Genomic DNA, 12,472 nt, shown 5'->3' on the forward strand with positions numbered 1-12,472 from the left:
AACACACTGAAAATAAGCAGCAAGTAATAATTACAATGGTTGACTAAGTTATCTAGTCCTCAGAAAAACTAGAAAGTGCTCAAATAGAAAATAAGAAAGGAAAACGAGAAGTCTAACAATTATATACGATAAATAAAAAATTAAACAACACTTTCATTGCTGCTAACCAAATCACAAAGACCATAACCATTTTTTTCCCACATCTTTCCATGTGACGTTTAACAATTTTCTAAAACAATAAATTGCTGCACAGACCATCATCTAATATCAAAGAAGACTTAGATAAATATCAAATTGCAGCACTTACGAACATGTACATAGAAAAAGCACCCAACAAATAGAGCATGATTATATGTAATATTCTTTGCCCACAAAAATATTATTTTTGATTAACACAATAACCTTATCAAACTCAAATAAACCTTTCTCCCAACTTTTTCTAATAATCTCAAAGAAATCAAATTGGTTCATAGATTAGGAATATGTACCATGCAACTCAGTTAATACCGGATGGGGCTCCTCTCCATTTCCACTCTCTCCATTTTCCCCAAGTTCCTACTTGGATGAAATACACATGTCATAGTTAATAATTAATAGTTGAGATATAATTGCCCAAATCAAGGTCCTAATCATAGTTAAAACAACAAATATTTTCTTTATTTACTCTAAAAAGATTTGACAATCCCAAAATTCTAGCTAAAACATTATCCTCCTATAAATTAATCCTAAAATTTTCTTTCTTTCCTATTTATTACGTGTCATATAAATGACTTATAAATTTTCTTTTCTTGAATTAAAATTAAAGCATGAAGTATACAAATATATATATATGGGAACATATCCAGATGGACGTAGGGGGGGGGGGGGGGGGGGGGGGGGAATTAAGAAGAACTGTAAAAAAAAAATTGTTCAAAAGAAGCAAAAAATAAATAAAAGAAAAAGGTAGAGCACGTAATAAATAGGAAAGAAAGATTTTTTTTTTTTTTGTACAGTTCTGTGTTCAAAAGAAGCAAATACGTGCTCTTCCTTTTTTTTTTTTGTACCGTTCTTCTTAATCCCCCCCCCCCCCCCCCCCCCCCCCCCCCCCCCTACGTCCATCTGGATATGTTTCTTTTTTTGAGATTATCAAAACTTTTTAGAGTAAATAAAGAAAATATTTGTTACTCTAACTATGGTTAGGACCTTGATTTGGGCAATTAGATCTCAGCAATTAATTATTAACTATGAAATGTGTCTTTCATCCAAATAGGAATTTGGGGAAAATGGAGAGAGGAGAAATGGAGAGGAGCTTCATCCGTTAATGCCAATGGTTTTTTATATGTGAGTTTAAGAAGAACATTTTCACTCCAAGAACTTGAGTAGTTCAAGAATCACCAACACAAATAAATCATTCTTTTTCTTCAACTTGGGTGTAGAACACAAAATTATGTTAGCACAAATATGCTTAGTATCACCAAAATCTTAACACCCAATCTCTCACACTAACCATAATATTCACTTGAGAAATGACCACAACAATTATATCATCCGCTTAGCCACACTTATTTACTTAACAGGACTATAATTTTCCCTAATCTTCTTCTACATTGAGGGATATGTTGACTTAGTTTGACACACGAATCCATTAAAAATATAAAATATAGTATTGTCACATACCTCATGAACACATAGATCCGTTGTCCTCCACAACACTGACTTTCTTAGTATATTCCTCACCTTCGTCAGCTACAAATACCTTCCATTTAATACCGCTCAAGAACACCACCAGACCTAAAGCCTTGCCCTTAGGCCAACCAACAGAATTGAAAGTACACCCACCAGAACCACCAACGTTGAAATCCTTACCATAAGGTAGAAAATTACACTTAGCAACAGTTGCAATCTAATTATTATTCCCTGATCCACTATTGAATCTCCAAATGCAAATACTGCTTTTACAACCACGTTCTTTGGCAACTGCACCTTCGCTTCTTTAATTTATTTTCTATCAACTGTATTTTTTCCTTCTTTTCATCATAAAGAACTTTTAGTACTTTCCATAAGAATGTAATAAGAAAATATCCTTAAGATTGTTGAAAATCTTACGGAAAATACTTGATCACGAACTTTATCGGAAAATACTTAATCACGAATCATGCAGGAAATTCTTGAAAGCTTGGGGCATGTCAATTAAGACACTGTCCTTAAGGATATTTCACCCGGTATGGATATATCCCCCAAGATTTAACAAACTCTTCTAGTACAAAATTAGAAGTCAGAATCTAATAAAAATTAAATAATATAAAACCCAGAAAAAGAAAATAAAAGAGGAAGAACTAGTGAGTATATTCTGCACATCTCAAAGTGAAGAAGTTGAGGATAATATATGGAACGAAAAAAGGAGAGAAGCTGACATTAGAAAATCATTCATTGTAACAACCATTAAAGACAATTACAAAGGCTAACATTTAGAAAATTACATGGCTGTTACAGAGGACAATTTTGGACGCTAGAGATGTAATAGAAGTAATGTCCAATCAATGGGTATTCAAGGGCAAAAAATAAGGCCCCGTTTGGTCATAAATACCAAAAAAAAAAATCAATTTTTTTGGAATATTTGAAGTTGGAGTTGTGTTTAGCCATAGTTTTTGAAATTGTAGTTTTTGGTGAAATGTAGTGTAAAAAAGTGAAAAAAGTTTAAAAAAAATTGAAAAACAAGTGTTTTTCGTTTTTGGTATTCTGGAGTTGTATTCCAAAAAAAAGTGAATATTTTTTATGGCCAAACGCTAGAAGTAAAAAAAGTGAAAAAAATTTCCGAAAAAAAGTGAATAATTTTTATGGCCAAATGCCCACTAAATGTCAGCCGTTAAGGTTATAGCATCAATTGTCTTTCAAATATTAATGGTAGATAAAATAATTCTTTTTGATATATTAGATAATATTTATTCAACAAAGTAGCTTGCTTTTGTTTATTAGCAGTGTTAGAGGCATGTCTAAAACAAGAAGGATTAAAGAGAAGAGGCACCATCTTATTTAGAAGATTCTACTTATATACAGGAGACAGGGAGAGTAAACATTTTTTCATTCACTGCAAAGTGTCTAGAGCTTTTTGGAATATGTTAACAACAATTTTGGTGTAGCTGGGCAATGCCCGGAATACCTAAAGAAGTTTTCTTATTTTGTGAAATGGCTTCAAAGTTGAGAGTTCTACCAAATATATTTGGAAGATGATTTCCCATTGCATTATATGGAAAGAGAAAAATAAGTTTTCCTTTGATGGAAGATCAACTCTTGTATATACATTGAAAGCTAGATGTTTCCTTGATCTTTTAGCTTGGAGAATTATTCTGATGTAAAGAATTCCTTAGATCTTTTTGATTTTGTACCTCCTTAAGTTGTTAAAATGGTAATGTTTTGAAAGGAGACTTGATATGTTTTTGCACGCAGTTGCATCGTTGGATGCTTGATTAATGAAATCCTATTTTAACTTTATAAAAAGAGGTTTATGTAATTCTTCGGAAACTGAAGTATACAACAATAAAATTACTCCTTAATGTCAAGCAAGTTAGGATTCGCTATATTTTGTGTGTGATGATTCATAAATTGACTAGTTTTACGCTAGCTGTCAGCCTACCAAAACTCCTCTTCATCTGAATTTATGATCACTCGAAATGAGCATGACCAATCATTAAAGTCTTTGATTCTTCGGAGTGAATTGAGAATTTTTGGACTAAGCCAACCAAAAGATATTCTTAACATGGTGTGATGCAGTTCGTTTTAAGTCAAACCGGTACGATTTTCTCAAAAGCTCTCATACCTTTAAGAGTATCCATACACATTATACATATTTTTTCTTATTTATCTAACTACCAATATTAGACTTTGTTTGCACACCTAGAAATTTCTTCATCGAACGTAACTAAATTTTACATGGCCCATATTACAAGCCCCTCGAACTGCATTTTACATAGCCCATCACGAAGATTCATGGGCCAATTTGGAGATTCAATTTGGGCCATCGACATATTGTCCAAGTATTTATGGCCAACAAAGCCCACGGGCAAGCTTTGTTTTTTGTGTGTGCTTCTCCGAGCTCTGGGTAGAGGCAGTATGTCATGGCCCACATCAACACTCATCCATGTCCATACTCATCTGGTTGAACAATTACCCTCTGTTTGGATGGTTGTTTCCCGTGGTTCATTAATGTACAGTATGGTATGGTACAATATGGTGTTGTATTATATTGTACTATATTAATGAACACAATGTTTGGATAGACTGTATCGTTTGTTGTGATTTAATAACATTTGTATTGTTTGGTTTGACCGTATGGTACTGTATAATAACTTGTAAGTTTACTAAAATACCCTTAACTCTTAATTAGAAATTAATTTATATATATATTAATAAAACTCAGATAAAGAATAAAATAGGAATTTAAAAAAATAAGTAGATAGTGGGTGGGGGTGGTGGAGAGGTGGGTGGTGTGAGATGGGTGGTTGTGGGATGAGGGTGGGGGTAGTGGGTGGTAGGGTGGGGGTGAGTGGTTGTGGGGGTGGGATTGGGTGGTGGTGAGGGGTAGTGGGTGGTGGTTGGGGTGGTGGTAAAGGAGTGGGGTAGTTGAGGTGGGGGTGGGGTAGGGTAGGGTGGGGATGGGGTGGGGGTGAGTGGTAAGGTGGGGGTGGGGGTGGGGTGGATGGTGGAGGGAGGTATAATGGAGAAATGAAATACGTAACTACGGAAAAACTACCAAATCCGTGGTTAAAAAAATTGGATTTTTTATGGTCATATAACCATGAAATGAACCACGGGTTTACAACACCATACCATATAATTTTAAAAACAATGAAAACAAACACGGTTTCATAAAAAACCATACATTAATGAACCACGGGAAACCACCATCAAAACAGGGGTTAGTGGTCCTGATATCAGTTGTTGGGCTCAGCTAGACCAAATACACTCTTAATGCCAACCTCATATGTTTTTTTCCAAAAATCTCTCACCTCATAAGAGTATGGTCACATATTTTACGCAGGTTTTTTTTTTCTTTTCAACTATTAATGGGAAAATTTATTCTCATATCCAACAAGAATGTTCTGAGCAGCTGTATTTTTCTTTGGGACTAGATCTGATCCTGTAGAATTACCTTATCAGAAGAGTTTTCAGCCTGTAGATATTTCCCCCATGAACTGTATTTAGTGAAGGTGTTTATAAGTGGTATTCCTCATGCCTGCATATATTATATATTTCATATGCAGTAACTCTGTGTTGTCCTTACTCCTTTATGTATTTTGACATTTAAATCGTGTGTTATTCCTCTCGATAAAAACCATTCACAAAAAAGAAGATGAATGCATCTTTTGCCTAATAACTTTCAGAAATATTTTATCTATGCTTGAGCTTTCTTCTTTCAACACAATCGGCAGATCTTGCACCTTTTTTCATCATCATTGCTATTTCTTGTTAAAATAAGCACCAAATAAAATCTAGTCTCAGAAGTCCTTTGTAGAAATTTGGCATCTGGTTGTAAGTCATCTAAATTTCAAGCAATTTAGAGAAGATATCTGGTTGTAATGGCAGGACGAACCCAGCCCCATGGCTTTTGTCTAGTGATAGGAAGAGCACAACGCGTGATGTAATGCACATCAAGATTCAAACCCTCTTACAGATAAATACGTGTGTATTTAAGTGAAGAAGGATAGAGGGTACACCCATTACCACCGAATTTCGAATTGTGCGCCACTAGCCTAGGGAATTTCTCGGTTATCAAACAAAAAATGTGTGACCATCTCATCTAAAAGATTAAGCTATTAGAGAGAACACACTTTTTTTACTTAATCATATTCTCAACATGCCCTTCATGTGCGGGCCTGATTCTTTTACGATGGTCAAGCACGTGAAAATTCTTTTTGATAATGGGTGATGTAAGATTCGATCTCAGGACTCTGCCTGCTCTGATACCATATTGAAGCGTGTGGTCATCTCATCTAAAAGCTTAAGTTATTAGAGAGAGCACACTCTTATTACTTAGTTATATTCTCAACTATTATTACCTTGGTGAAGCTGCGGTATAGATTTGAGAATCTACTTTAGTAGAGTTTATTCTGAGCTTCCTGTCTGGATGTGAGTACTCATTTGAACCTAAAATCAAGGGATCGGGACCTAGATTTGTTGTATATTTATGTCCCTGAGAATAACTATATAAACTTTGTGCTCTAAGACAGTGCTAATGATGTATCAGCATAGAGGCGTAAAATGATGAATTTTGTTGCATTATCGAGTATGTTGTTAAGGGTTAAAGTACTGTTTTATGGCATGAGATCTGGAAAAGGATTTATCTCTGCTTTACATTATTCGAGTCAGTAGCGGAGCCAGGATTTTCATCCAGGGTTCAAAAATTCTAAAAGGTAAATACACGAAGAAGTCAGGGGTTCAACATCTACTATATATACATAACAAAATAATTTTAACTTTGAAAATACACTGTAATTTTTCGCCGAGGGGTGAACCCCCTGGAGCCAATGTGGCTCCGCCCCTGATTCGAGTATGACTCTTTGGAGACAATAAAAGCTAAAACGGTAAACCCTTGGTGAATCTGGATATAGATTTTTGAATTGTTTCCTGTGTATTCTTCCTAGTAATATCTTCCTCCTTTCATATACTAACAGATTGCAAAAGCATCTACTTGGAAGAACCAATGAAGATTTTATAAACTACTGTTGCGTGATAAGCATATCCATGACTCGCCATGAATAGCTGTTAGTTGTTACATATAAGTTCTTTGCCTACATGTCATTTATTTTCCCTTTAAAATTGTTCGAGCATGATGCTACTGCTTGTCTTTAGAGGGAAGTGCTAAAAGACTTAAACACAGATGCTAGGAGAATTTATTAATGCAAAATGTTTGACATGGTTATTGATTGGACATGAATTGCTACGGGAGTATTTGTCTTGATGCACAAGATCAGGTAAAAATAACAATTTTCAAGAGTTGATTGGGCTCTTTAACATTTTAATCCTTAGTGTAACCAGGGCAGAGCTAAAGATCAAGGTGCCAAACCTAATAGCCTTGGTGCAAACAATTTATTTGTCTTAAGAAATCCAATTTATATGCATAAATTATTAATTTAGAACCTAATAACTTAAAGGGAATATCCGCCCACCAAACACCATTCTCCTCAAAATAGAAACATTTCATTGACTGTAGAGTAACATGAAATGGTGAAAGTCTATTTACACTGTATCACATTTCCTGGAAGAGCGTATGAACTTGTAAAACTGTTATTTTTGTCTTAGTATTGTGGCTCATAAGTTGAAGAAGTTACATATGAGCAAAGTGACCTTCCTTAGACAATTTCCCTTGCATCCACCTCTGGAGCATTTCAAGTGCTGCTTTAGGTTGATCCATTGGAACCATGTGACCTGCATCATGGACCCTGAGGAATGTTAGAGGCCCATGGTTCTTTTGAATTCCTTTCTCTTCACCATCTACTGTAAAAGGAACGGATCGTGCTGCCCCAAAATCTTTCTGCCCCGACCATTCCATTGCGTGCACCCATCTCGAGTTCCCTGTCCATGGAATGAACAAATAGTTAGTCCTGGATAAAAAAACTATGCCTCAATCACAAGTTGGAGTCGGCTATATTGAGCATGTTGCTCCATTTAAGCTCGTTTCAGACTATTTAGTTCTGGATTAGTAGATTTGCATTGACTGCACATAATCAAGGACTCTTCCCATAAAGAATCACTGCTATAAAAACAGGAATTAGCGACACGACAGACAAATTGGGTAGCTAAATAGCAAAATAAGTCGTTAATCCTATTTAGCGACAGCTTATAATAAAACTCTATTAGTTACGAGCAATTTAGCGACGAAGTTCATCACTACTTCCCCTTTTTTTGTAGTGAATGTACTAGTTTTGTTGGATCACGAAGGAATGAAGCTTACCTAGCCAGTTGCAGATAAGGTCATATTCCCCCGCGTAGACAAGTAGCTTGATTCCGTCCTCAAGGAGTGGAGGAATACCAGCTTCAAGATTCCTCATCCAATCCAACTGCATTGCCTGGTAAACTGTAGAACTGCAAGAGACGAATTCAATATCCCCGACACCAAGGGCATGTTTAACTTGTTCATCATTGAGGAGATTTTCCATGTTGGAGAAGTCATAGCAGAGATCACCATCACAAGTCTTTCTTACATCATAGTACTGCAGATCCCAGGTAACTGAGTTAACACATGTTACACTACTAAAAATATAGAAAGTAGCGACAGACAAATTTTGTAGCTAAATAGCAAAATCTGTCACTAATCTTATTTAACAGAGGGTTAATGACAGATTATCAAAAAAAAAAAAAAAAAAATTTAGCTACGAGCGATTTAGTGACGAAGTTCGTAGCTATTTCCAAATTTTTATGTAGTGTTACCGTTAGAAATCAGTGTCATTCTAGTTACAATGTGATTAACTCGGAGAGAAAGATAAAATAAATTATGCTTTCTTACATTTTTGTTACCCACAACATTCATTATCTTGTTGAAGATGCTAGTGCAAACAAGATATGCAGCCATGCAAGCACTTCCACTATCAGTTCCTAACAAATTTTTCATAGCACACAGCTGATCAGTGAAGGATTTTAAGGATAAATTAAGTAAATAATTTGTGGGGTTTCAGTGAGATGAAGACTACCACAAAGCCTTATTGCCTGTTGACATTTTGGATATGACTTGTCTATGACATTGTAATCAGATTGTTTGATCAATCTCATATCCAATGCATAGTCAGTGTAGGCTTTGTACTGAATTTCCGGATTAGTGAGTCCATTACCAATGGCAAATCCCTAATCAAATATAATTCAGTGAATTAGCATCGTAACAAAGTCCAACAAAAAAATTAGTTATGGAAGATGAGCTAATTAGTTATACATACCTTAAGGTTTATTTGAACTCCTTCGTTGTTCTTGTTACCTTGATGAACCCGAGAAGCAAATGCGGGAATGTAATGCCCAGCATATGATTCTCCAGTGATGTAGAAATCATTCTTTACATACTGAGGATGTGCCTTGAAGAAGGCCTATTCATAGAAAAAGCAAAAAAAAAAAGAAAAGATAAAAGGTGTTTTAATTTAAATTTGTAAGCTAGAATGACATTCTGTTGATATTATGTCTCAGGATATTACAGAAATAAAAGATTTGCAGAAAATCAGTTTTTCAATAGCTAATTTTTAGGATTTCAAATTATTTTCTGTTAGTCATTTGTGGCTTGAATTTTGGAGTTAGTTTAGGCTTTCTTGTGATTTGGTTTTACAGATAAGTCAGGAGCATATTTTCTATTTTCAGTTGGGAATTCAAGCTATAAATGTATGTCTTTGAGTTATTAATAAAATAATACTCTTTGACTGCATAGCCATAATAGTTCTGCCAGCCTTCTCTGTTATTTCTCTAAGTTTCTTTTGTTAAAAAACAAAACACATTCAAATATTTGGACAATAATATTCTTTAAACTTTAGAGGTTTAAAATGAGACTTTGCACAAGAAAAAAATAAATAGAACAAAAAAGAGTGTAACAAACCTGCAAGAAGTCATAAAGATCATTGCTTACACCCCTTTCATCGTGACGAATATCATCATCATCAGAAGTATAACTGAAACCAGTTCCAGTTGGTTGATCAACGTATATTAAGTTTGAGACCTGTCAAATTGCAACCAACTCCATGTTATCATTTTTTAACTATCAAAGATGAATCAAGGGTGCAGTTCAATTTTTTTTCCCCTTAGTTTAACCATTTGATCTGTCTTTTGTTATTGCTTAGCGTACTGTTTTGTTGTAGTTATTGTTCCATTTTCCTTTTGAACCTGCTTTGTTTTTGCTTTATCCTGAGCTGAAGATCTATCGGAAAAAACCTCTCTACCTCCCAAGGTAGGGTTAAAGTCTGCGTACGTTCTACCCTCTCCAGACCTCACTTGTGAGATTATACTAGGTATGTCATTGTTGTTGTTGTTATTTAACCATTTGATTTGCTATAGCTTCGTTTAATTGGAATTCGCATGTTCAATTTGTCGCATTTTGCTTGCAAATAATTGGTACTGAAAAGGAACTTCAATCAACAAATCTATCAGAAATTCGGAGTTATCAGGAAAATGAAAGCAAAAAAAGTGATGAGGGGACAAAAAAATTAAAGGTGCACAGGTTCACACAGTGGAAGAGACTTTACGTGTAAATGAAGAGAAGAACAAAAAGTTGGGAAATTTGTTGTTCAAAGATTTCAGCCGTTAATCAAGTAAAATAAAAAGGAAAAGAAAATTTGTTACCTCTTAGGATGTGTTTGGTACGAAGCAAATGTTTTCAAGGAAAAATATTTTCCTAGAAAACTAGTAATCTTCTTACTTAGTTTAGTGTTTGATAAATAAGCTTGTTTTCTAGAGAAAATATTTTCTAAAAAATTTGACCAACCAAACATGGAAAAAAAAAATTTCCTTCGTATCAAAGACACCCTTAAATCAAACTATCCAAGTTCGTCTTCATATTTGAGACGTTAAACTACTTTTGAATATGTAAAATTCTACTGGTCCCAACTAATAAACAGCAAGTAGTCAAGAAAAGAAAGTCTAGTAGGTAGAAAGATACTTTGCATGATATGAAAAAAAAATTGAATACTAACATCAATTGATAACGTGGAGTAAATTCTCATCATATTCTTCAAAAGATCTAATACAAGAAAAACTTAACATTGTGAATATTTATGACTAAGTCCGTCACAAAATTGTGACGAATTTGTTACAGAATTAACTAATTTGGACGAATTTTGTGACGAACATGCTGATTTGTCACAATTTCATCACAAATTTGAGACGGGAATAATAACCCATCACAACTCTGTCACAAATTTGTGACAGAAATAAAGATTTGTCCCAATGCGTCACAAATCCACTGCTAAAATTTGTGACGAGTGACTATGTGGTGGCCCAAAATCCGTGACAAATCATGATTTGTGACAGAATTGTCCATCACAATTTCATTTATTTTTAGTTATAAACCCATATTTGTTTTTAATTTAGTTGTGTTTGGGTCAATTTAATTGTATACTTACAACTTTTTTGAAATAAATTGGCTTATTCTTCAAAGAAAAAGAAAAACAAAAAGACAAGAACCTTGTCCCAGCCGTAATCATTCCAGGCAAGTGACATATTGTCTGCTATATTGAAAGGCCCATTTTCGTAAAACACAGCCAATTCACTGCTACATCCTGGCCCTCCTGTTAGCCATATAACAACTGGATCTTTTTGGCTGCTTCTTGATTCAAAGAAGAAATAAAACATCCTGCGAATTAACACCAAAAGTGAAGAACTTCAGAATTACCAAGATTCCATTTTTGATCTAAACAAATGAAAACAATAACATTAAAAAACAAATATTTTTTTGTGTCATTTTACACTATGGTGTTTATAACTAGACAAAGAATTGAGGAAATAAAGAACGCGACATTACTATGACTATAAGAACACATCTTATTAAAGGCAAAACGAAACTTTATAATTAAAGAGTTTTCAAATAAAAAAAATAGTGTTATTCTTTTCCGAATAAATTAACACCACAAAAAAATGAAACCAGCTACAAATTTCGTCGCTAATCCGTCGCTAAATTGCTCATGGCTAGCATAATCTTTTGAAAATAAATCGCTACTTCGTCACTAAATAGGACTAGCAAATTCTACTGTGTAGCTACAAAATTTGTCCCGCGCTAATTCCTACTTTTTTAGTAAGTGACATATAAAATTGGATAAACGGAATATGTTAATCACACCTTGCATCTTTAGTGTGTGGAAGACGATAATAACCAGCATGATGACCCAAATCTTGAACACTTGCTCCAGAATTACCAAGGTAAGATAAATTAAATCTCTTCTCAAAGAGATTTTGCTCAGTACTGGCTGCTACAGATTTCCCTGCTTTGTTGACATCATGTTTAGGAAACAAGTTAAGCTGTTTGATGAGTTTTTCTGCCATTGGTACAGGGAATTTAGTTGATGATAGGACAAAATCATCATCATTATTGGACAAAGATAGAGAAGGATGAGAGAGAAAAACAAGAAGCAAAGCAAGAAAGCGAAAAGAGACAGAGGATGCCATTTTTTTCGAGATTTAATTAGGCTGTTACACTGAAGAAATGACTTTGTTGGGGTATTGATATTTATAAGGAGGAGGAAGAGTGTGAAATAGGCATTGTGTGTTGTTTGTGAGAGAAAAAGGGTGCGAAGAAACATGGGATTTAAAACGCTTTGTTTGTTTAGAATGATGCTAATATGGACAAATTAAGTAGTTATTCTTTTTGGGGCAGGGGGTGAGGTGAAGAAAAAGGCAAGCATTCTTTCGTATATTTATTTATATAGATTAACACTCCCTCCCTCTCAAATTATCTGTCGTGTTTTCTGAAAATAGTTATCTCAAATTATTTGTTATTTTATAAGTTCAAAACAAATTAATTATTTTTTTTCCA

General features: G+C 34.4%; 1 protein-coding gene across 1 annotated transcript; it reads right to left on the reverse strand.

Moving 5' to 3' along the window:
- Positions 1-7,154: 7,154 nt before the first annotated feature.
- LOC132606007 (serine carboxypeptidase-like) lies at positions 7,155-12,253 on the reverse strand. The gene is made up of 8 exons (XM_060319305.1): positions 11,780-12,253; positions 11,128-11,296; positions 9,548-9,667; positions 8,907-9,050; positions 8,667-8,817; positions 8,483-8,571; positions 7,931-8,189; positions 7,155-7,551 (listed from the first exon to the last, which is right to left on the reverse strand). The coding sequence occupies exons 1-8, from the start codon at positions 12,103-12,105 to the stop codon at positions 7,304-7,306; spliced, it is 1,506 nt and encodes a 501-aa protein (XP_060175288.1). The 5' UTR covers positions 12,106-12,253; the 3' UTR covers positions 7,155-7,303.
- Positions 12,254-12,472: the final 219 nt, after the last annotated feature.

This window comes from Lycium barbarum, chromosome 8 (assembly GCF_019175385.1).
Source record: "Lycium barbarum isolate Lr01 chromosome 8, ASM1917538v2, whole genome shotgun sequence".
NCBI classification, from domain to species: domain Eukaryota; kingdom Viridiplantae; phylum Streptophyta; class Magnoliopsida; order Solanales; family Solanaceae; genus Lycium; species Lycium barbarum.